This window comes from Tupaia chinensis, unplaced genomic scaffold (genome assembly GCF_000334495.1).
Source record: "Tupaia chinensis unplaced genomic scaffold, TupChi_1.0 Scaffold000140_1, whole genome shotgun sequence".
Taxonomy (NCBI): Eukaryota; Metazoa; Chordata; class Mammalia; order Scandentia; family Tupaiidae; genus Tupaia; species Tupaia belangeri.
This window is the reverse complement of record NW_006159610.1, coordinates 2,572,711-2,596,610: the sequence shown is the minus strand read 5'-3', so window position 1 is coordinate 2,596,610 and position 23,900 is coordinate 2,572,711. Positions and strand designations below refer to the sequence as shown.

At 38.3% G+C, this 23,900-nt stretch overlaps 1 protein-coding gene across 2 annotated transcripts in view; it reads right to left on the bottom strand.

The window, feature by feature from the left end:
• BPGM (bisphosphoglycerate mutase) overlaps positions 1 to 23,900 on the bottom strand; it is a 39,228-nt gene that overhangs the window by 5,212 nt on the left and 10,116 nt on the right. For both annotated transcript variants that reach the window (XM_006144996.3, XM_006144997.3), the window contains exon 2: positions 20,346 to 21,007. In XM_006144996.3, coding sequence (XP_006145058.1) covers positions 20,346 to 20,946 — 601 coding nt within the window. In that variant the 5' untranslated portion in view covers positions 20,947 to 21,007. The remainder of the gene's footprint in view (positions 1 to 20,345; positions 21,008 to 23,900) is intronic.

The window sequence follows — 23,900 nt, the reverse complement described above, 5'->3', positions numbered from 1 at the left end:
CATTCTCCCACACTGTCTCTGGTATGTCCAGTTGTTTTCCATTCCTTTTTTTTTTTCACATTTTATTGGTTCACTAAAGATCTCAACTAATTTAAAGACTTTCAATAGCAAGCACAGCTGATATATACATATTTCTAAGTGCATGTCTGACTTCAGGCGTTAACCTCAGTGAGTAAAGTGAACATACTATAAAGTAGCACCTCGCTGGGGCTATATAGCTTACTACAGTCATTAAATAGATATTAATAGGTATTCTTCAATGCATTTTTTAATTAAAAAAGGTTTTAGTTTTAATAGATCAAAAATAAAAAATGCTAAGAGAAATTTACTTAAAAATTAAAGCCAGGAAAAAGGATAGGATTCATTTAAAACAGTAGGTAGATGAACCTATCAACAGTTCAAGAGAAGACAAAAATCCTTAAATATGGAAATCAAAGTATTGATGAAAATCAGTAATGTTTTAGTCTAAAGTCAAAAAATTCTAATACAGTAGTTTAGACTCATGTAATTAATCTCTCTTCTATTGAATTTGCAGTGTTTCTGTGGTCTAATCTTTCCATTTAAACTCTGGAAGTTAACATTCAACTCCAGATTTGTCTGTACCATTAGGCTAGCCATTCTCTTGGTTGTTTCTTGTACTCTTATTTCTGTGTGTCTGACTTCAGTTTTCCTGGGATAGCAGTGCCTTCAGCAATTCTTGGAGAGCTGGTCTGGTGTTGGTAATTCTTTCAGGTTTTGTTTATCTGAGAATGTTTTTGTCTTTTCTTCCCATATAAAGGATAATCTTGCTGTGTATAGTATTCTTGGTTGGAATTGTTTTTCATTTAACACTTTGAATATATTTCCTCATTCTCTCCTTGCTTGCATTGTATTTGATGAGAAGTTCAGTGTTTGCCTGATGGGATAGCCTTTGTAATTGACTTGACATTTTTCTCTTGCCAATCTTAGTATCTTGTCTTTGTCTATGGTTTTGGTTAATCTAGCTATGAGATCTTGGGTTGATTCTATGTGGGGTCCTTTGTATTTTTTTAGTCTGGATATTTGAGTGCCTCTCTAGGTTTGGTTATTATTAATTTTTTAATTGAGTAGAGAGTGCATGAGCTTGCAATGGAGGGAAGGAGGAAGGGAGAAGGAGACAGAGAGAGGGAAAAGGTGAGAAAGCGCTCCTCACAGGGAAGAGTCAGGCTGCAATCTCTTCTCTTTCATTTCTCCTTTTGGGATTTTAGGCACATGTTCACACACACCTGGCATGTTTTTCAAGCTGCTGGGTCTGGGACTTGAACCACACAGTTGATCATGTGGGATCCAGCAGCCTTAACCACCACACCATCGGCTAGCACTTTTGTGTTCTTAATGGTTAAGAAAAGCAGAGGTACCTGAGAGTTCTGAGAAACATGAGAACACCGAGTACTGCTGGCATTAACCTATTGCACATGTTTTATCTGTTTCTCGAGTCTGTAAGCATGTTGCTTTCTGAAGTGGAAAGATGGGTTTTATAGATTTATCCAGTTAATTTAAATTTTCATTGAAAAAATCAATTTGTTAGGAGATAACTAGTAATAAATGACTGTTGAACTACAGTTTACCAGATAAGTAGAAAATGATGAGTATACTTAACAGTGGCATCTCAGATTACAATCTCGCCAACTATTAAGATTTACTTAAATTCTAGGACCCAGGATTTTATTTTTAAATGACTAAACATTCCACATCATACTGGAGATTCCATCTAGGGTAACTAGGCAAGAAAATGAAATAAAAGGCATCCAGATTGGAAAGAAAGATGTGAAATCATCTCTGTTTAGAGATCATATGATCCCACCAAAAACCTAGGAGAACTAATAAACAAGTTCAGCAAGGCTGTATAAGGTCAACATAGAAATATTCTAATGCATTCTGTACAATAGCAATGAGCAACACAAAAGTGAAATGAAGTAAACAATTAAATTTACTACATCAAGGAGAATAAAATACTAAGAATAAATTAACCAAAGAAGTACTATGAATACCACACGTGTTCAAATCAGAAAAGATCTAAATATATGGAAAGACATCTCATGCTTCATGGCTTTGAAGACTTATTATTAATACGAGAATATTCCCTAAATTAACATGCAGATTCAACACAATACCTATGAAAATCTCAGATGATTTTGTGTTTTTTTGTGTGTGTGTGGAAACCAGCAAGCTGATACTAAAACTCATATGGAAATTCAAGACACTGAGAACAGTCAAAACAATCTTTAAAAAGACCAAAGTTGAGGGACTCAAGATTCCTGATTAAAATACTACAAAGCCATAGCAATAGCACTGTAGAAGATAATGTGGTTTGTGTTACTCACACACTCACAGACATACAGATCTATGAAAGAGAAGTAGTGAAACTCCAAAACAGACATTTTCTTTCTTATTTTGGAGAGGTTTTTGCTATAGGTTGCGTGTGCTCAACAGAAAGAGAGAGACAAAGAGACAGAAAGCAAGAAATCACCCCACAGGGGGGATGGCAACACCACAATCCCTTCTCCTCCATTCTCCTCTCAGGATCTTGGAAACACACGCACACGCGCCCAGTGTGAGTTTAAGCCACTGGGTCTGGGACTTGAACAGTAGTTGACTATATGAGAGTCCAGAGGAATAGCCATTATGCCAACTGCTGGTCCCAACCCTGACATTTTCAACCAACTGATTTTCAACAAGTGTACCAAGATAGTTAAATGCATAAAAAAGTAGCTTGTTCAATAAATGGTACTGGAATAATAGCATATCCATATGCGAAAGAATGAAGCTGAACCCCTACTTCATATAATACATAAAAATGAACTCGAAATAGATCAAAGCTTTAGCTATAAGAGCTAAATCTATAAAACTATTACATGAAAACATAACAGCAAGAGCTTCATGACCTTGAATCAGGTCATGGTTTCTTAGATATAACACGAAAAGCACAAACAATAAAAGAAAAATAAAGTGGGCAAATAAAATTTTAAAATGTTAATGTTTCAAAGCACTTATCAAAAACAAGAAAAAGACAACCAAGAGAATAGAAGAAATTTTTTCTTAATTTTTTTTTTTTTAAAGACAGAAAGTGAGAAATCATCCCCCGGGGGGATGGCCATGCCGCAATCTCTTCTCCTCCATTCTCCTCTTGGAATCTTGGGCATGCACGCACATGCGCCAGGCATGATTTTAAGCCACCGGGTTCAGGACTCAAACTGCAGTCGACTACATGGGAGTCCAGCGACATAGCCATTACACCAACTGCTGGTCCCAGAATAGGAGAAATTTTTGGCAAATCATATCTGAAAATGGATTTGTATCTAGGATATATAAAGAACAACTGCAATTTACTAATAATAAATAAATTTACAAAAAAAACCCCAAATAAGTGGGCAAATGATCTGAACAGACATCTTTTTCAAAAAAGAGATACAAATAGCTAATAAGCACATTAAAACGTGCTCAACATCATTAGGAATCAGGAAAATAACAAATTAAAACCACAATGAGATACTATGTAACCACTTAAATAGCTATAAGCAAAAATTCAGGTTATAAACAAGTGTTAACGAAGATATAGAGAACTAGGATCATATACAGTAAATTGTAAAAGTAGGAATGCAAAATCTTGTAGCCTCTTTGGTAAATAGCATGTTAATTTCTCAAACAGTTAAGCACAGAATTACCATATAAACCAATTAATTGCACTTCTAGGCATATACCCAAGAGAAATGAAACAGGTCACATAAAAACTTGTACAGCAACCTTCACAGCAACAGCTTTCAAAATATCCAAAAAGTGGAAACAACACAAATGTCCATCAACTAATGAATGGATAAATCAAATAGGTAATATACATAAAATGGAATATCATTTGGCAACACAAAGGAAGGACATGCTGACACATGCCACAACATGGATAAACCTTGAAAACATGCAATGTAAAAGAAGTCAGTCAAAGGACCACATATTATGATTCCTTTTATCTAACATGTCCAGAATAGGCAAAACTATAATGACATAAACTAAATTAATAGTTGCCTATGGCAGGCAGGATTGGGGAATGGCCCATAGTGATAGCTAAGGGGGTTACAAAGCTTATTTTGGAAGCAGTGGTCTTAAAATTGATTGTGGTGACCTATTTATAAATCTGTGAATATACTAAAAGCCATTGATTTATATACTTTAAATAATGATGGGGGGACCAGCAGTTAGTGTAATGGCTATGTCGCTGGACTCCCATGTAGTCAACTGTGGTTCGAGTCCAGGACCTGGTGGCTTAAACTAACTCCGGGCACGTGTGCGTGCATGCCCAAGATCCCGAGAGGAGAATGGAGGAGAAGAGATTGCGGTGTGGCCATCCCTGCTGGGGGGTGATTTCTCGCTTTCTGTCTCTCTGTCTCTGTCTGTCTTTCTGGCGAGTGCACGCTCCCTATAGCAAAAACCTCTCCAAAAAAAAAAAATGATAAATTGTATGTTATATAAATTATATCTCAATAAAGTTGCTAAAAAATATTAAACAAATCCAGACAATGGTACAGCAGTAAAGTGTGAGGCTCTGCAAAGCAATCTCACATGGGAAGATTCCTGGTTCAAGTCCAGAGACTTCCCTGAGTAGTCTGGGTACCTGTATGTCCATAATCCACGGCTGGCTGGAACTGAAGATGAGTCATAGTTTCAGGACCCTGTTGGAGGTGCTGTCCCTCTCTCTCACTTACAAAAGTAATAAACAAATAAGTTTATGAACGAACAAGCAAAACAGGTCCAGAGAAGTTAAATAAATCTTCTTAGGTCATAAGAATATTAAGATAGTAAGTGGAGGGGCCCAGCAGATGGCGTAATGGTTATGTCACCGGACTCCCACGGAGTCAACCGCAGTTCAAGTCCAGGACCTGGCAGCTTAAAACACACTGGGCGCATGTGCCTACATGCCCAAGATCACGAGAAAAATGAAAGAGACTGTAGCATGGCCAACACCCCTGGGGGGAGGTGATTTCTCGCTTTCTGTCTGTCTGTCTGTCTGTCTCTCTCTCTCTCTCTGTCTCTCTGGCAAGTGCACATGCCCTAAAGCAAAAATCTTTCTCAAAAAAAAAAAAAAAAAAGATAGGAAATGGACTTTTCAGTGTTGTTGCTTTCAAATCTCAGAACTTAAACTCTAGTCATCTGACTTGTTTATTACTGTTATTTCCACCACCACCGAACGGGACAGGAGAATGTTCAAGTATGCTCTGCCCTTGTAAAAGGCTGGTACTAACTGGACACCAGCATCCAGTGTTTCCAGGATTGGTAAAGGGCACAATTAGGTTTGTCCCATCTCCTTGAATAACTTACAAGCAGGATCATGATAGGTCAGGTTTAGGGGCTGCTTCCTGTGACCTTTGAAATGAATTCCAGATCTTTGGCAAGAGGCTAGAAGCACACATGGGACTAGCTTGTCTAACCATGACTACAGATCAACAAATCCAACAGGTCCTCTCTTTAACGGCAGTTCTCTTAAGCTCATGTCTATGGTTTAGCTAAAAACCCACTTTTGTGTAGGACCAAACTGAAGAGCCAACTAAACAAAGGCCACCAGAACTAGAGCTCATCAAAAATATAAATGTTTCCAATAAATAGAGTTAACACATTCCACTCTAATGACTACTCAATTCATTCACACAGCAGACTAATTACACACAAATATTTTAAATACTTAGACTAGTTAATAATCAGTCAGTGAGACTTAAGTGACTGGAATTTTAAAATAACAAATTAGGAAAAACCACAGTGAAGCCATTACTCAATTTCAGCATGAGCTACATACTTCATCCTAAGAAAGTTAAGCATGCAGAACTCCTAAGGCTAAATAATGCATCTGTCCTGGATTAAACCAAACTGAATTAATTCAGTATTATGTAACATCCTCTTGCAACTTCATTCACTGGAACATCACATCAAAGTTAAAACGAGTGGCTAGATATCACCTCCCCTGATAACTGGCTCAGATGATATATATATATATTTATGTATGTGTGTGTGTGTTTGTGTGTGTATGTATCTCCTCAAATGTCCTAAAGAGAAGTGTCACTCAGCCCTCATCCTGCATCTACCCTCTCCATCCCTGTCCCTCTGCAGCCACCTCTTCATGGATTCTGGACTAGTGTCTTTAATTATTGACTCTTCAGGTAAGAGCATCTAAGAGTTAAATGCAGTCGAGTTAAATAACTAGGATAGCTCAAGAAAGAAAGAACATTGGGACCAGCAGTTAGCATAATGGCTATGTCACTGGACTCCCATGTAGTTGACCGTGGTTTGCGTACTGGACCTGGTGGCTTAAAACTCACACTGGGCACATGCGCGTGTGTGCCCAAGATCCCAAGAGGAGAAGGGATTGTGGTGAGGCCATCCCTCCTAGGGGGTGATTTCTCCCTTTCTGTCTCTCTCTGTCTGTCTGGCAAGTGCACGTGTCCTATAGCAAAAACCTCTTCAAAAAAAAAAAAAAAAGAAGAAAGAAAGAAAGAAAGAACACTTAGGGTAAGTCCAGAGCCAAAATGGGGAGCTATTCAAACAACCTCATTTTCTACATATAGAACTAACTTCAAAAAGTCAAATCTGCACCTAACATCACCTCCCCCAAGTCACTGCAGCAGAAACAGGAACTAAAGACAAACTGTTGTGCATGCTGTACATGCACTGACGGTTAGGGACACTTGTGCAAGTGTTTGTTTCTCCCACTAGGATTATATAGATTCCTTGAGAACAGGAGCTATGTTTTATCTATTCCTATGCCCCCCCCCCATGCTCTTCGGACAGTGCCTTACCCACTGCAGGAATCAGTAAATGTTTGTTCAGCTCTAAGTAGCACTGTGGGTTGACACCTACAACCCAGAAATTACTTAGCTATATGACCCACTAAATATACTAAAGAAACACATTGCAACTATATTTATTATATGAGCCTACTTTTACATATAACTAAAGGTTATAAGGAATAAAACAGTAACAGAAAAATTTAAAATATATAACCTTGATAGGAAAGCACTCCAAGAGATTCAACATTGGTCAAATCTGATCAAAAGGAAAACATATTTCCACGAAAGGAAGGGCCTCTGGTGTCTAATTCCCATACAGGTGTATCCCTTGTACCAAAAACAGGACTTGGTTTAATGGACTCTGGGAACATAGCTAAATTGAATGAATTCCAACTCTCTGGGCTTTCAAGTTAAACCTAGTTTTATTAGAATGCCTTAATGAAAGACTGTGGCCCCTCATAACTCCCTCCACACACCTCTTTTTCAAGAGAAAAAGAGAAGATTAAACAGTTCTGGGCCACTGACAAAAAGTTGTTTACATCTTGGGCTAATAAAGCAAACAATTCAAGTGAAATGTCTTCTATATATTCTCTGGTTTTCTCTAAAGTGTTTGCTCAAAAATCTTTAAATTTCGGGAAACAGGAGTTGTTCAGGGAGACAGAAAGCCTTGTTACAAGACAAGAGGAAACCCTAATTCTGTGCTGGGATTAGGAAGACAATTCCCATCGACTCCTTCAACTGTGAGGTGACACCCATCCGTCAACGTCCCTTTCCCAGTTGAGTAAGTCACAATGCAAACATCGCTGATGGACAGCTGTGGTAAGAGTTCTATACTCTTTTATTGCCAATACGAGCTAAAGGAAGAAATTTTTAATTTCATAGATAAAATTCATTTCTAATTTTAGATTCTGTAATGCTATATACAAGGGGTCTTCAAAATTGGGGCCAGCTGGTAGTACAGAAGTAAAATACAACATTCTGTGAGGCTGAAACACATGGGAAGGTTCTGGGTTTGCAATCAGTGCCCTCTCCAAGTACGTAGATGGGTGTATCCATGATCCCAGGCTGGCTGAAGCAGGCTGTGGATTGTGGCATCAACACCCTGTTGGGAGTGCCTATCTCTGTCTCTGAATATCTATCTCTGTCTCTCGCCCTCATGGAAGAAATAATTTTTTTTGAAGTTCATGGAAAAGGTGTATTAGGAAAAAACTGTGCAACAACCCCCAGATTTTTTGGGGCCAAAATAAATTTATACTTTAATTCCAATTTCTGTGAACTTTTTGAAGTCCTCTCATGTGTACAACTTAAAGATAGACTGGGGGAATAATTGGAAATGGGTTATTTAATTATATGATAATAGAATAATGGCCTCTAATTTAGAATAGGAAAAAAAATCTACTCTGCATTTAATTTGAGAGAATAGCATATATAGTATTTAAAAATAAAGGTTTCGATAAATCAATCAATAAAAAAAAGTTCAACCATACCATTAGATATTTGTTTACCTCACAGAAGAGAGGCCTAAATTTGCTGCTTCTGAAAATAATCACATTAAAATGCCAAAGGTGACTAACTTGTCAGTCCCCATCCCCACAGCTAGCCCCAGCTGACCTCTCCTCCTTGATTCTCTAATTTCATGCACCACCTCTTTGCCTTCGTCTGTGTGTGGCTGCACACAATTCTTCAGGGGTCAAGTATGTCTTCCAAGAATGTCTTGCATGCTGTTCTTATTCCAAACTTGAAACTGCCTAGTCCTGTGCTTGAACCCAGACTAAACAATCTGCTTCCTCTGGCAAGATGCAATATATCCAATGCTTCAGTTCAGTACCTGGCTTTTCCTTCACTGTGGGCCAGCAGGAAACAAACAGGAAGTGACTATGCCAACCACAGAGAAAGAAATACACGCCTGTCTGGAACACTACAGAACAGGGTGCTTTCAGACACTCACTGAGCCCATGTTAGACGTTCTCGTGATGGTGCTTTGTGAAAGTGCGTCTGACCATCTGGAGGTGAGGTCTGCTTAAACCTGGACTTACTAGCCCAGTCTAGATAGTTTTTATGTTTCTGAAAATCAGTGAAGCAGTCCCTTACTATATAATAGTAAGACAATTTCCATATGTCTTGTTTTGTCCTCTTTATTTTTAAAGTATTTAGAACTATAATCTGATTGAAAATAAAGCAATTTAAAAATTATAAACAATTTATAAGCAAAGACATTATATTTGACATTTGACAGGGTACAGGACATCCTTATAAGCCAAGAAGCCTGGCCTAGGCACTGACATGTGGTTCCTATGTTTGCAAACCTTATAAAGAGTATTACTTAACTCTAAACCAGTAACATTTGCCTCTCAATATACCATTTCCTGTGTCAAATCTAGGAGATCCTTGTTAGTCCTAGACTAGGTAGTTATGAACAGGAAAATAATCAGATGAAAGCCCCATTAAGACTACAGAATTTGGTGGCAAATAGGCATTGACAGTTCTAGAATGGAAAAGCCTTTATTAGAAGAGCTTAACAACCTACAAGTAACATTAGCAAGACTCTCTAACAAAACTTCATGGTCCAACAGCTTATATATGACTTCTCATGAAGTAGGAACTTAAAAGGTGAATCCCTAACCTGACCTTGGATTAGGTGCTAAATAAAGTCAACTCCTGTAGGTCTTCGAAAGCACAGCAAAGGCCCTCTAGCTTCATTTTTGAAGGCACAGTAGTTTTATGTAGTGATCTTCATTTAATTTAGCTAACTGACCATCAAACTAATCTACTTTATGGAACAAATTTATTATTGTGTTGAACAAAAGACAATGTCTCAATTAAGGCAACGGCAATTTCCCTGGAAAAGCAGGGTTTTTTTTGGTATGATTTATATACAACAAAATTCACTCTTTTTAGCATATGGTTCTATAAGTTTTGACGTCTAAAAAAAACAGTAGTGTAACCACCAGTAACCAAGATATAGAATAGTTCAGGACCAGCAGATGGCGTAGCAGTTAGGCCACTGGACCCCCACATGGCCAACTATGGTTCTACTCCCAGAACCTGTTGGTTGAAACTCACACTGGGCGTGTGTGTGCATGTCCAAAAGGCTGAGAGGAGAATGGAGGAGAAAGGATTGTAGCATGGCCATTACCCCTTGGGGGGAGGGGATTTCTCACATTCTCTTTCTCTCTCTCTCTCCCTCCCTCCCTGGTGAACACATGAGACTTATGGCAAAAAAGTCTCTTAAAAAAATAAATAAAAATAAAAAAAGGCTATAGTTCTATAATCTCCAAAAATTCCCTTGTGCACTTTGCAGTCTACTTTCCTCCTCTGATCTGTATCCTGTCCTGATAGCTTTGCTTTTCACAAAATGGCATATAAATGGAATCATGCAATACAGTTTATTCAGCACAGCTTCTTTTTTTGGGGGAGAGGTTTTTGCCATAGGGCACGTACGCTCACCAGACAGACAGAGACAGACAGAGAGACAGAAAGCGAGAAATCACCCCCCAGGGTGTATGGCCACGCCACAATCCCTTCTCCTCCATTCCCCTCTCAGGATCTTGGGCACGCATGCACACACACCCGGCGTGAGTTTTTAAGCCACCGGGTCTGGGACGCGAACCACAGTCGACTACATAGGAGTCCAGTGACATAGCCATTACGCTAACTGCTGGTCCCCAGCATAGCTTCTTTCACTTAGCATAATGCAGTTGTGAGTCATCCACAACACTGGATGTATCAGTAGTTTGCTCCATTTTATTAAAACATTTTCTTTAAGCTAAAGAGCTTAGCAATCCATGAAACAAAAATAAAATTTAAAAATACAACCAGAGTGGAGTCTGCCATGAGAGTTGAGATCTAGTGATTTCAGAAATAAGAGCAATGAAGAGATGTTCTGCTGAGTATTTACCCTGCCTCCAACCACTAAGTGTCTAGACAAGTCTAAGTGAAAAGTTTGCCAAAATACTACTTGGGTCCTCATATTCCTCAACTCCCACTGAATCTGCGACACAAAGGGAGAAAAACACAATGCCAAAGAGTTGGCAGACCACATCTTCCTGTGTGCCTCTGATCACTCAGATTGATCTTTTAGAAATTGGGAAGAAACAAATAACCCATCAGATGACTAGAAATCACCACAGAGGCACAAGAAATATGCAAAACCAAGAAAATACCTCACCCCCAAAGGAAAAGAATAACTCCTCTTCATCCAGACAGTACAATGGAACTCATGGAAATGTCTTACAAAGAATTTAGAGTATTCATAGTGACAAAACTAGCAGAGATGGAAGAGAAGAGAGGCAATGAACACCAAAAGAAAAAAGTCACTGAGTTCCAGGAGGTGAGGAAGTTCTTGGGAGACCTGAAAGAGGAAATACACACTATAAAAAGAATAAAATAGAACCGTTGGAGATGAAGGCCATACTACAGGAAGTCAAAACCTCCTTTCAAAGCATTAAAGGCAGATTAGATCATACAGAAAATCGAACCTCAGATGTAGAAGACAGAATCGCTGGACTACAAGCCCCCAAAATGAGAAAAATATGTAAGAAATACTAGATACCATTAAATATCCAAACATCCGGGTAACCGGTATCCCAGAAAATGAAGAGACTAATCAGGGCATTAACAATCTATTCCATGAAATCCTGGAAAAATTTTTTCCAAACCTAGAGAGGCATTCAGAGATCCAGTCCCAAGAAATACAAAAGACCCCAAATAGGATCAACCCAAGAAGATCTTCCCCCACACACATTATAGCCAGAATGACCAAAACCACAGACAAAGACAAGATACTCAGATTGTCAAGAGAGAAACGTCAAGTTACCTACAAAGGATATCCCATCAGGCTAACAGCAGACCTCTCATCAGAAACAATGCAGGCAAGGAAAGAATGGGAAAATATATTTAAAGTGTTGAGTGAAAAACCATTTCAACCAAGAATACTATACCCAGCAAGATTATCCTTCATATGAGAAAAGAAGACAAGAACATTCTCAGGTAATCAAAACCTGAAAGAATTTCCCAACACCGGAACAGCTCTCCAAGAATTGCTGAAGGCACTGCTACCCCAGGAAAACTAAAGTCAGACACACAGAAATAAGAGTTCTAAAACAACTAAGATAACGGTCAGCTTAATGGTAGGGACAAGTCCAGAGTGGAACATTATCTTCCAGAATTTAAATGGAAAGATCAGACCACAACAGAAGATGAAGTCATGAGTTTGAACTGGTGAAACAGAATTTTATGACTTTTGACTAAAACATCACTGATCTTCTATGCTTTGTTTTCCAGTATTAAGGAGTTTTGTCTTCTCTCGAGTTGTGGACAGGTCCATGTACCTACTATTTGAATAGAATCCTAACCTGTTTCCTAGCTTTAAGTATTAAGCAAAGTTCTCTTAACATCTTTTGATTTTGATTTATTAAAGCTGAAACTGCCTTTCTTGAAATTAAAAAAAAAATGTATTGAAGAAATATCTATATAGTAATCACAGTAAGCTATATAGCCTCAGTTATGTGCTATTTTGTTGTATATTCATTCTACCCATAGAGTTTCATGCCTAAAGTCAACTTTTGTTCACAGATATGTATATATCAGCTGAACTTACTACTGAAAGTATTTAGATTAATTCAGATATTTTGTGAATCAATATAACGTGGGAAAGAATAAAGGAATGGAAAACAACTGCAGATATCAGAGACAGGGTGGGAGGAGGATGGAAAATGGTAGAGGGTGAGAAATAGGGGGGAAAATATATATACATACACACAAGAAGTGAAAAAATATTTGTTGATGATAACATGTATGATTAAGCCACTTTACAGTGTATGCTGGCTGGAAAATTGCATTTTGTATGTTGTGGTGATGTTCAGTGAAAGTATGTAAAATAAATAAATAAATAAGCAAACTTAAAAACAGAAAAAGAAAAAAAAATACAACCAGAGTACACTAAACAGCCAAATAAAACAGTATTGAACCACAGTATTCCAGAAAGTTCAGAATCTCACTAATTCCTACAGTAAACAAGCTATGCATGAAGTTACTTCAAAAAATTCATGAAAAATGTAATTAAAGTATGAGTTTATTTCAGTACAAAAATATGAAATCTATGCATGCTTTTTCCCTACTATGTATTTTCCATTAACTTTTGGAAGACTCTCTGTATGTAAAAATGTCTAGAACTGTGCTTGGAACATGATATGCACTCAAAATAAGGTCACTTTATATAGATGTGCTAGGTAACTGCAAATGTAATAACAGCAGTAATAATTTAAGACTCACTGATGTAGTAACTTACCTTTTTATGATTTATGTACCAAGGATGCTCTCAACTCAGCTTCTTACAACATAGTATTCCAAAAAAAGAATAGATTGACGAAGGGGATACTTTCCAGAAAAAAAAAAAATGACCATAAGAAAATCTAAGTGTGTAGAGACTCAGTGAACTTGGTTTTGGGTAGAGTTCATAATTCCAACTGATTATGAATGACCACAGCCAAGTCATTTGTAGTCTCTTTAGGTTTTCTTTTTCTTCAAAAGTACCTCTTTTCTTTCCCACGAATGGAAGAAGTGTAAGTCAGAATTTAACTGTCTATAGGGAATATCCTAGTTGGGACAAACTTCCCATCTTAAGAACCAACACCCTGCATTGTTGGGGTATAGATAGATGATAGGTCCCAGAGCAGATCTACAAGTAGATGAGTAATGCTAGTGTACTTTCAGTAGAAATATCTTAAGGCACATTAAGATTTCAGGGTAGACCAATATTTCAGTTAGTTATTTAACTGGGTCATCATTCCTCACACTCTAATGTTACAGTTTTTAAACAGTAAGGATGCATTTTTATGATGGGACAATATACCATTACCAATTCTATCAGTTACCATATGCCTCCCCAGCAGTAGGTAAAATACTTTAAGTTTCTCAAGTTTAAGAACAAATTAGAGAAAAGTCACCCAAGTTACATTAAAAAGCCCATTTTATAGAAAATAATTTTACATAAACATTTGTAGCTAGCCTGACTAGGAATCAAATGAATCTACAACCACAAGCATTTTTATGTTGTAATGAATACAAAGAAACTGAGCAATTTCTGTGTGTATAGGAAATATGGAACCATGGTTATGTCCATTTTAAGGATCAATTTGTAATACTAATAAAAGCTAACATCTTGGTAAAGATGACCACATAATTTATAGTCCAAGCTGGGGCACTATTACAAGTAAAAGTAATTGCTTTGGGATAGCATATGCTAACCAGAAATTGGGGGTTCAAGGTCATATAACTTTATAATAAACATAAATTGGCAATCAAGGTAGTAAATTTTATTATTTTATTTTTTACCACATAAATATATAACACAAAGTGGCATGTAGCTCTTCCCATAAGAAAAAAAAAAATCTTTATTACTGTCCCAAAGTAAGGGAGATTCACTTAATTTCTGGAGTTTTGAAAAGTTAACATCTAAATTCACTGAAATCTTTCTTTTAAGTCGGGGATTTATCAAATCACACAAAGCCCTGTGACTTGAGCTCATCAATGTTAGACACGAGAGACGATAGGACAAATGCTGGTACTCTTATTCTAGTGAATGTATGCATCTATAATAAACTTTAAAGGACTATAATCTCAAAAAATTAACAGAAATATCATGGCATAAATAGCACACACCCTTCCTTCTGATCTTGGGAAAGTCATTTATATTTAATTCTTATGTCTGGGACAATGGAATACTTGGATCTGATTTTTCAATACACACTGAGAAACTTTGTTAATAGAGATTGGCACTTAGAGGATCCCTAAAACAAGAGATGCTAATTAATATAAGAAGTGGTCCTTCCTAAAATCTAATCCAGTCTATCTCTTGCACACAAAATGATGAAATGACGTCTTCTACCATTAGGCACAGGAGTAAATCACAACAGGGAATCATAGCAGTGTCTAAGAATTCCTTGAATTTTAAGAGCAGTACCACCAGAGGGTACTATAAGCTAAAATGAATAAAGTTGTTCTCAGGATGGGTGGCGGCCAAAGTTACAAACTACCCTTATATTTTGCTGTGGACAAGTTTCAATCTTCACATATACTTCATCTGTCTCTCTGGTCATGAGTTTATGCCTAATTGTACACTCTGGCTTTCCTGTCAATTCCCGTCCTTGAATTTCATCACCCTACCATTTTCCTTCTCTACCTCCCTTATATGCCTTCCTTCTCCTGCGAACATCTTCCAACCTTCTGCCTTCCATGTTCACCTTCAAGTCTCTTCCTACAAAGTAATTCTTCCCACACTAACTCCACTATTTTTTTGAGAGATATTTTTACTATAGGTCACGTGCACTTGCCGGAGAGAGAGAGAGACAGACAGAGAGACAGAAAGTGAAAACTAGTCCCCCAGGGGAATGGCCCCAATCCCTCTCCTTCATTCTCCTCTCAGGATCTTGGGTTTGCATGTACATGCACCCAGCTTGAGTTTGAAGCCACCGGATCTGGGTCTCCAACCACAGTTGACTATGTGGGAGTCAATGACATAACCATTACACCATCTGCTGGTCCCCCCAACTCCACTATTTCAAGTCTGTAATTCCCCCCAACAAAACATTCTAGAAAACTGTCAGAGGGTGGATACACTCATTAGTGAGAGAGACAGCACTCCTCAATGGAGCATGGTCACACCACAATCCTTTTTCCTTCATTTCTGCATCTTGTTAGTATTTGGGGCGCACGCGCACACACACATACATGCACACACACACACAAACACGCACCCCTGGTGTGCTTTTCAAACTGCTAGGGCTGGAATTTAAACTGTGATCAGTCATATCATGTGGGACCTGGCTCCTGATGTACCGCACTTGACCACCATGGTTTTAAATATGTTCTTTAAGTGAGATAATCAAGTTAAAATACGGTCATAGAATGAGCCTTCATTCAAAACTATTGTCCTAATAAAAAGGAGAAATTTGGAGAAGACACACACCAGGAGAACATCAGAGAGGGGACTGGAGTAACGGTTCTACAAACCAAGAAACAATAAGTATTGCTAGCAAACAACAGAACCTGTAAGAAGCAAGGAAGGAGTCTCTCCTAGAGCCAAAATAGAGGACAAAACACTGTTGATACCATGATTTAGGAGTTTTAGTCCCCAAAAGATTTTTTTTCAAACTCCATAGTTGAGTAAAGATTTAGAATCATGCAACCATTATCATATCTACCATAAAATTTTTTAATTTTTAGATTAATTTCCCTTTTTCCAGAAAATCCCTATCATGATATATACTATTTTTTTAAAGACAACTTTACATTTTTTGTCTGTTAAATGTTTCTACCCTTTGCACCTCACATCCACTCTCTATCATACACTCCTCTCCCTTATAGTGTATGGTATCTACACTTACTCTATCTATTATCATATCTTTAGATCTTTCCATTTCTTCCATAGAGTGCTACTCCTCGGTACAAATTGAGTGGGGATATACAGTGTGTACCTTTCAAACCCTGTATCATTTTGCTCAACATATTCATCCACTTTGAATCAAATGACAAGGTCTCATTGCTTTCTGTTTTTTTTTTTTTTTCATTTAACTTTATTTATTTATGCATCTGTTTATTTCAATTTGACCAGAGAGGGACAGAGAGAGAGAAGAGAGGAGAGAGAAGAGAGAGAGAGAAAGTGAGAAACCAAGCTGCCAGGTCCAGGACTTGAATCATGGTCAGCCATGTGGGAACCCAGCACTTTTAACCACCACACCACCTATCGGCCCTGGTCTCATTGTTTTTTATAGCTGAGTAATAATCTATAGTATTTATGTGCCACAGTTTTTCAAACCAGTCATCAGTTTTTGGACATTTAGGATGGTTCTACATTTTAGTAATTGTGAATAATGCTGTAATAAACATGCATGTGCTAGTGTCTTTCTGTTTTCCTATCCTTTTGGTAAATACCAAGGAGTAATATTACTGGGTGATATAGTAGTTCTATTTGTAGATTTATGAGGAACCTCCATATTGTTTTCCACAGAGATTATACAAATTTACATTTCTACCAACAGTTTAAAAGCCTTGCCAGCACTCGTTTTTTGTTTTTGTTTTTTTTTTTTAATTCTAGTCATCCTGAGGTTAAATGGTATGTCACTGTAGTTTTAATTTGCATTTCCCTTATAACAAGAGACTTTGAACCTTTTTTTATATGTCTTTTGGACATCTGTATTCTCCCTTGGAGAGCTGTCTATTCATCTGCCCATTTTTAAACTGGATTATTCTTTTTATAATGGGTGAGCTGCTTGAGTTCTCCATATATTCTGGATATCAAGTCATTGTCTGAGGAATAACCTGCAAATATTTTCACCTGAAAAGAGGGTTGTCTTTTCACTTTAATTATTGTTTTCTCTGCTGTGAGGAAGCTTTTTAGCTTGATGTAATCCCACTTGTCTATTTTGCAGATTACTACCTGTGTTTAGGGATCTTATTCAAGAAATCTTTGCTTACTCCAATGTCTTCAAGAGTTTCTCCTATATTTTCTATTAATAGTTTAATAGTTTGAGGCTTTCCCTTTAAATCTTTGATTCATTTTGAATTGATTCTTGTTAATGCTGAGAGATAGGGATCTATTTTTCTTCAGGTGAATATCCAGTTCTTCAAAACTGGATAAATAATTTCTGTTATTTAACCCAGTCAGTTTTTGATAATTTCTTATAGCAGCACTTGGAAACTAATACAGTTAAATGCCTAGGAGCAGAATTGCTGAATCATGTAGTAACTCTATGTTTAATCTTTTTGGGAAACCCGATGATTTTCCAAAGAAGGTATACCATTTGACTAAATTACTTTTTTTTTTTTTGAGAGAGAGATTTTTGCTATAGGGCGCATGTGCTCACCAGAAAGAGAGAGACACAGAGACAGAAAGCGAGAAATCATTCCCCAGGGAGGATGGCCATGCTGCAATCCCTTCTCCTCTCCAGATCTTGGGCACACACGCACAAGCGCCCGGTATGAGTTTAAGCCACCAGGTCTGGAACTCAAATCACAGTCAGCTACATGGGAGTCCAGCGACATAGCCATTACGCTAACTGCTGATCCCACTAAATTACTTTTTTTTTTTTTTTTTTGGAGAGGTTTTTGCTATAGGGCGCGTGCGCTCGCCAGACAGACAGAGACATAGAGACAGAAAGCGAGAAATCACCCCCCAGGGGGGATGGTCACGCCGCAATCCCTTCTCCTCCATTCTCCTCTCGGGATCTTGGGCACGCACGCACACGCGCCCGGCGTGAGATTTAAGCCACCGGGTCCGAGACGCGAACCGCGGTCGATTACGTGGGAGTCCAGTGACATGGCCATTACGCTAACTGCTGGTTCCCACTAAATTACTTTTTGATAAAGTATCAATGGTTTCAAAATCTCCCTCCAATGTAGAAAAGTAAGCTTTTCTATATCAAAACCCACCCTCTACAGAAAATTCTCCCTCCATTCCCACTATGGTGACAGTCTTCTTTATCATTTGTTCCTCTTATTCCCCTCAAAAAGAACCATAACTAAGAGTTTAAATCACGAAGCTATAGTTTAAATCACCAAGGCACTAGTTAGAGGGAGTATCTAGATGAGTGGTGGTTAGGGCTGCAGAATTATCTTAAAGAGATCTAAACCTGAAGGTACGTGAAGAGTAAACAGTAGAAACTTTCTTTTAAAGAAGGCATTCCCTAGTGAAAAGCGGGGGTGGTGGTGTGGAGGGTATCCTGAAGGATATAGTGGCATTTTGTCTAGGGAAAGTAGCCTGGCCACAATGAAATTTAAGTCCCATCTCTGAAAAAAAAAAAAAAGGAGCTTCCAAGGTTGGACATAGTATATCATCTGGCAGAAACTTCTCTGAATTTCATTTTGTGGTTGTCCTATTAGGAACATCAATGCTTCTTCAAACGATCAGGTATTACTATCCATTCGTGATGAAGTTATATGTTATTTAATCAAATATCTTATTATTCTAAATAAAGAAGAATAGATTCTTTTTTATTGGGTTGTTGAGAAAGTCATGACATATTTTTGCATAGAAAAAACTGAAAAGTACGTCATGACTTTCCCAACACCCTAATATAATTGAATAAACAAGATACACACACACACACACACACACACACACACACACACCACCACCACCACCACCACCATGTCTAGCTAATAAAGTTTTTAATGGCTAATAGTTTGTATATTTTAAATCTCTCCATGAATGATGAATGTCAGGTATACAAGTAATGATTTGGCTCTTGGCCATGTTATTAAAATTAGAGAACAATAACCACACACTAAAGATCACTTTGTTTTGTTACCAATAACCTATTTCTATTCATTTTACATATGGTGTCAATCTTTTCAGTAAAGCAAAATAACAAGGATGGAGAAAAGCAATCTAAAACCAGTGAGCTAACTGCTGACAGTGAAGAAAGACAGGAAGACTGTGGGCAGAGCACACCACTCAAAAAGCACAACTATCTGGGATTAGTAAAGGAAAAGAGGGAGTGAGAAAGCCCCTAGTACAATCCATGGTGTCCCAAATCGGCAAACTTTAATCCTCAAAAGAGTTCATTTAATTTATGTAATTTTTTTTTTTTTGAGAGGATGTTGCTATAGGGTGCGTGTGCTTGCCAGACAGATGGAGAGAAACAGAGAGACAGAAAGCGAGAAATCAACCTCCCCATGGAGGATGGGAACACCACAATGCCTTCTCCTCCATTCTCTTCTCAGGATCTTGGGTATGCACTCACACGCGCCTCGTGTAAGTTTAAGACACCAGTTCTAGGACTCGACTACATGGGAGTCCAGTGACATACATAGCCATCACACCAACTGCTGGTCCCTAATTTATATAACTTAAGAAGATAACAACACAGTCCATTTTAGAATACATTAAGAATACCACATCAAGTAGTTAAAATTAAGGCTATGATTAGCTTCAAAATTTTGTAGTCGAGACAAATCAATAAGCCAACCATTCTTTAATTTTCTTTCCCGATAGCTTTCCCTAAACAATAACTCAGCCTGGTTTGGAAAGACAGGACTGGAAGAAAAGAATTTCTTGGGAAACCGAGGTCTGATAAGACAGGAATAATTGTTCAAAGTTGGAAGAAAGTGGGCAAATAAATTTACTTTCAAAACCATTTCTACAGTCTTTCCTTCCTAGCTTCCTTTTATCTTAATACAACAAAAATCATGTAATCCTTTAGATCAGCTCTTCTCAAAGCGCACAACTCCAAGAAGCAACATCAGCATCACCTGAAAACATCTAAGAAATTCAAATTCTCAGTTGCACCTCAAACCAACTTATTCAAAAACTCTGAGGGTGGACTCAGTAACCTGTGTTAGACCAAGCTCTCCAGGTGATTCTGATGCTTGCTAAAGTTTGGAAACAGTTGTTTCAGACAATATGAATGTAAAAAGACATTTTTCATTTATAAAACATTCTTAAATCTGAAGTGATAAAGAGTCATCAAAAAGGAATATCTATTATGTCAATGATCATTATTAGCTTAGTTTCTAGATTAAGGCCCAATTTAACACTTAACCACCTCTAATAAGTACCTTCCAGATGTTTCAGGAGTGCTCTACTGCTATTTCCATGAGCAGATATCAGGATGGTTTTGCCTCTTAACACTTCAGGAGCAATCCTTTCATTCCAATAGGGAAGTAGTCTCTCTAGAACATCCTTTAAGCTTTCAGATCGAGGCAGTTGATCCAAGGGTACATCACACACTTTATACCTCCGGTCGTTGTAAATCTCATGGTAGTAAGGATGAGACTCATCAATGGGAGGCGGGGTCACACTGTAGCTTCTTCTCCAGAGTCTCACTTGTTCTTCACCATGATTCAAAGCCATTTTCTCCCGATTGAGACCGATCAAGGCTCCATAGTGACGCTCATTTAGACGCCAGGAGCTTTCCACAGGAACCCATTCTTGCCCCAGCTCTTCCAGGATCAGCCAAGCTGTGTGGATGGACCGGTTAAGGACAGATGTGAAGACGAGATCAAACTCAAAGTTTAGTGCTTTGAGTTGCTTCCCACAGTTCCGAGCTTCCTCCATTCCTTCACTGTTAAGTTTCTGATCCACCCAGCTACAAAAGCGATTCTCTTTATTCCAAGCACCCTCTCCATGTCTTAGCATAATAAGTTTATACTTGGCCATACTGATGTGCTGAGCTCCCCGGCGTTGTCAAATGGACTAATGTTCAAGACCAGCAATACATCTAGACAGAGAAGAAACCGAAAGTATTGTTATATTCTCTATTCACCTGATACCTGGGAGTGGAAACACAACTTTACAACAGCCAATTTCTAACATAAACTAAAATCCTTTTGATCGGTTTTGACGTCAGATATCCGGTAACTCACACGCTGTGGCACACACAGGCATATTCAACAGATAACTAATTATAGGGAATCCAGTTTGCTTAAATTTTCTGATGGCTGGATACCATGTTAATTGGCTGATGTAGAATAATAGAAACTTCATTCTCATGGCATGCTTTGTTTCTGCCAGGTAAAAAAAGGCAGTTTATGCTTACCAAAGAGAGGATTTAACAGAATGAGTTATAAATGTCTGTAAGAATGATCAGTAGCTAGGAACTTCCAGCTCCTAGCAGCTGACTCTACATAGAAGGCATCCTTCTTACTCTGTTTTCCCTCTGGTGAAAAAGTAAATACCAGTCTCACCTTCTGTATTAATTCACAGAAGTTATTAATCACATATTGGCATTAGAAAAATGCATCATGACTTTTCTGACAGCCCAATACATCTGGTATGCATCACTGATTGGTAGCAAACAGCTCTTCAATGTCATTGGCTCTGCCACATACAGAAAAATCTAAGGCCCCCAAGACACACTGATTCAACATTCTAACTGCACTAAACGTGATTTAAAGTGACATCAACACCAAATGCAGTACTCACCTAAATAATCTCTCACCTGTCTCAAGATAGAGCTGTTGACAGGATAAATCCGGGGGCAAAAAAGCTATCAAAAGCAAGCAGCTGAAAGACGCTGCCTGTAGAAACAGATTAATAGGAGCAAGTCTGTAGGAGTGAGAGGAGCCACTGATAAGAAGCCTTGCCTCCTGCTTCCCAGTCCTTTGGTATTCTACACACACCAGCCACATCTTAGTAAAGTGGGACAGGCAACGCTATAGCAGTTATAAACTCCCTACATTTAAGCTGCTGACCCAATGATCTGCTGGACCCTGAAGAATCTACAGGCCTGGCTGCGTCAGTCTGCCTTCCCTCTCTGTGTAGCGGACATATCTACATAGACATATGCTGCTCAGTTTACGTGCTCAGCGTCTACCTCCACCCTAGTGTTTTCCACACTGGGGAGTGAAGATTATATGAGCAACAGGACCTGGTCTTCTGCCACTCTTGGCAGCTTCTATTAACTGGAGATTTTCTGTCCCACTAAACTGTGATTCACCCAGTTATATAACAGTCAATGGCAAGTTAATTGGATTCTAGATCTAGTTTCCGTATTTCTTTAATATCCCTGGAGATTATGAAGGAGGAAAGGCCTTTAGAAGAAGGTCTCATGTGGAAGGCAGAGGACCTAAGGGAAGAAATCAGATGGAGGTAATGTGCAGGTAGTTAAAAAGTTTATAGTAGTTAAGATTATGATTTCCTTTGCATGTTAAGCATCAGGCTTGAAGTTTTAGTGCACGTGAAGCAAGGAAATACTAGGTAACCAGAAAAGTCATGGTTAAGGTGAAGGCATTTCATAGAGCTGAGAATTTTAAAGATGTGTAAGATGGCTCCACTTTCAGCCAGGAGGGGCATCAGGGGAACCGAAGAACAGAGAGGGGCCATCAGTGTTTTGCCTTTGCCCAAGGGCAGAGTACTTACAAGGCTAATGAAGTTCAAGCTTTGGGGTCCCTCACCTGGCAAACAGCAAGCAATGAGTTCACATGGATGGGGGTGTATGTGTGTTTAACTTGCAAAGAAAAAGAAAAATAATTTTGTATTTTCTTTAAAATGCCCCAACCCACCAAGTAACAGGAATTTCAGGCCCATCAAAACCTAGATCCACCCTTTGTAATCATTTATCTTTTTGGTTCTGGGCAGTGGAGGAAGGAGATGAAGAAAAGAGAAGCAAGCTATGAACTGTTTCTCTATCTCAGTTCTTAGTCTGCTTCACAAGCAACAAGCTGCTATAACCTAATGAAGCTATCAGGTCATCAGATAAGTCATAATGTATTTTTCAATGAAAAATGCATAATGACTTTCCCAATGACCCAATATTTTCCCTTCAAGTGAAGAGTATGATGGACAAATTTTATAAGCAGAAGCACTTCTCCATTATCTTTTGATTATGAACTCTACCAAGAGAACAAAAACATGTACAATAACACCATGAATTCTCAGATAACCACCATCAAGCCTTGCAGTACCTTAGTCTGATATATTTGTTTACTTGGTTTAAAAATATAATAATTTCTGTTTTCTCCTTACTCAAAATAAATATATACTGAAGCAGTAAGTATAGTATACACTACATAGAGAGTACTAGAGCCAAAAATAAAAGCTATGCAAATACACACTCTCCCCTCACTCTGATACACGGGAGATGAATATAGGATAAAGTGTCAAACTAGTGTGTCTATCTCAAGTAAACAGAAAGTCACTTCCCTCTTTTCTCTTTGGTACTATCAGCTGACTTTCCCCATTTTACTAATGGCTGAATATTTACAAAAGAGCTGCTGAGGTTTGAGGTTTGCAAACTAAGATTTCAATTAAAATCGGTTGGACCTGGTTTACCAACAAACACACAACACTATAGACAGTTTGATTTAAAATTGAAGGCAGGAGTTGCAAAGTCAGATGCCTACAATGGGCAGACAGTTGAGAAGAGGAAAGCAGCTGAACTATGGCTAGTGGTCCGAACAATGAGAGCTGCAGGGAACATGTATGCTCCTCTCATGAGGGCAACTCTTGAATAAATGGATCAAGTTTTCTTATAACCTCGTCTCATTGAACCAAGAGCACCGTTCCTAGAACTGGTCTGGTTCCCAGCTATGTAATCAAATTCCTTCTCAGCTCTGAACCTCATCTGGGCTGAAAATAAACTGAAAACTATCTCTTCCCAGGTGACACTGCTT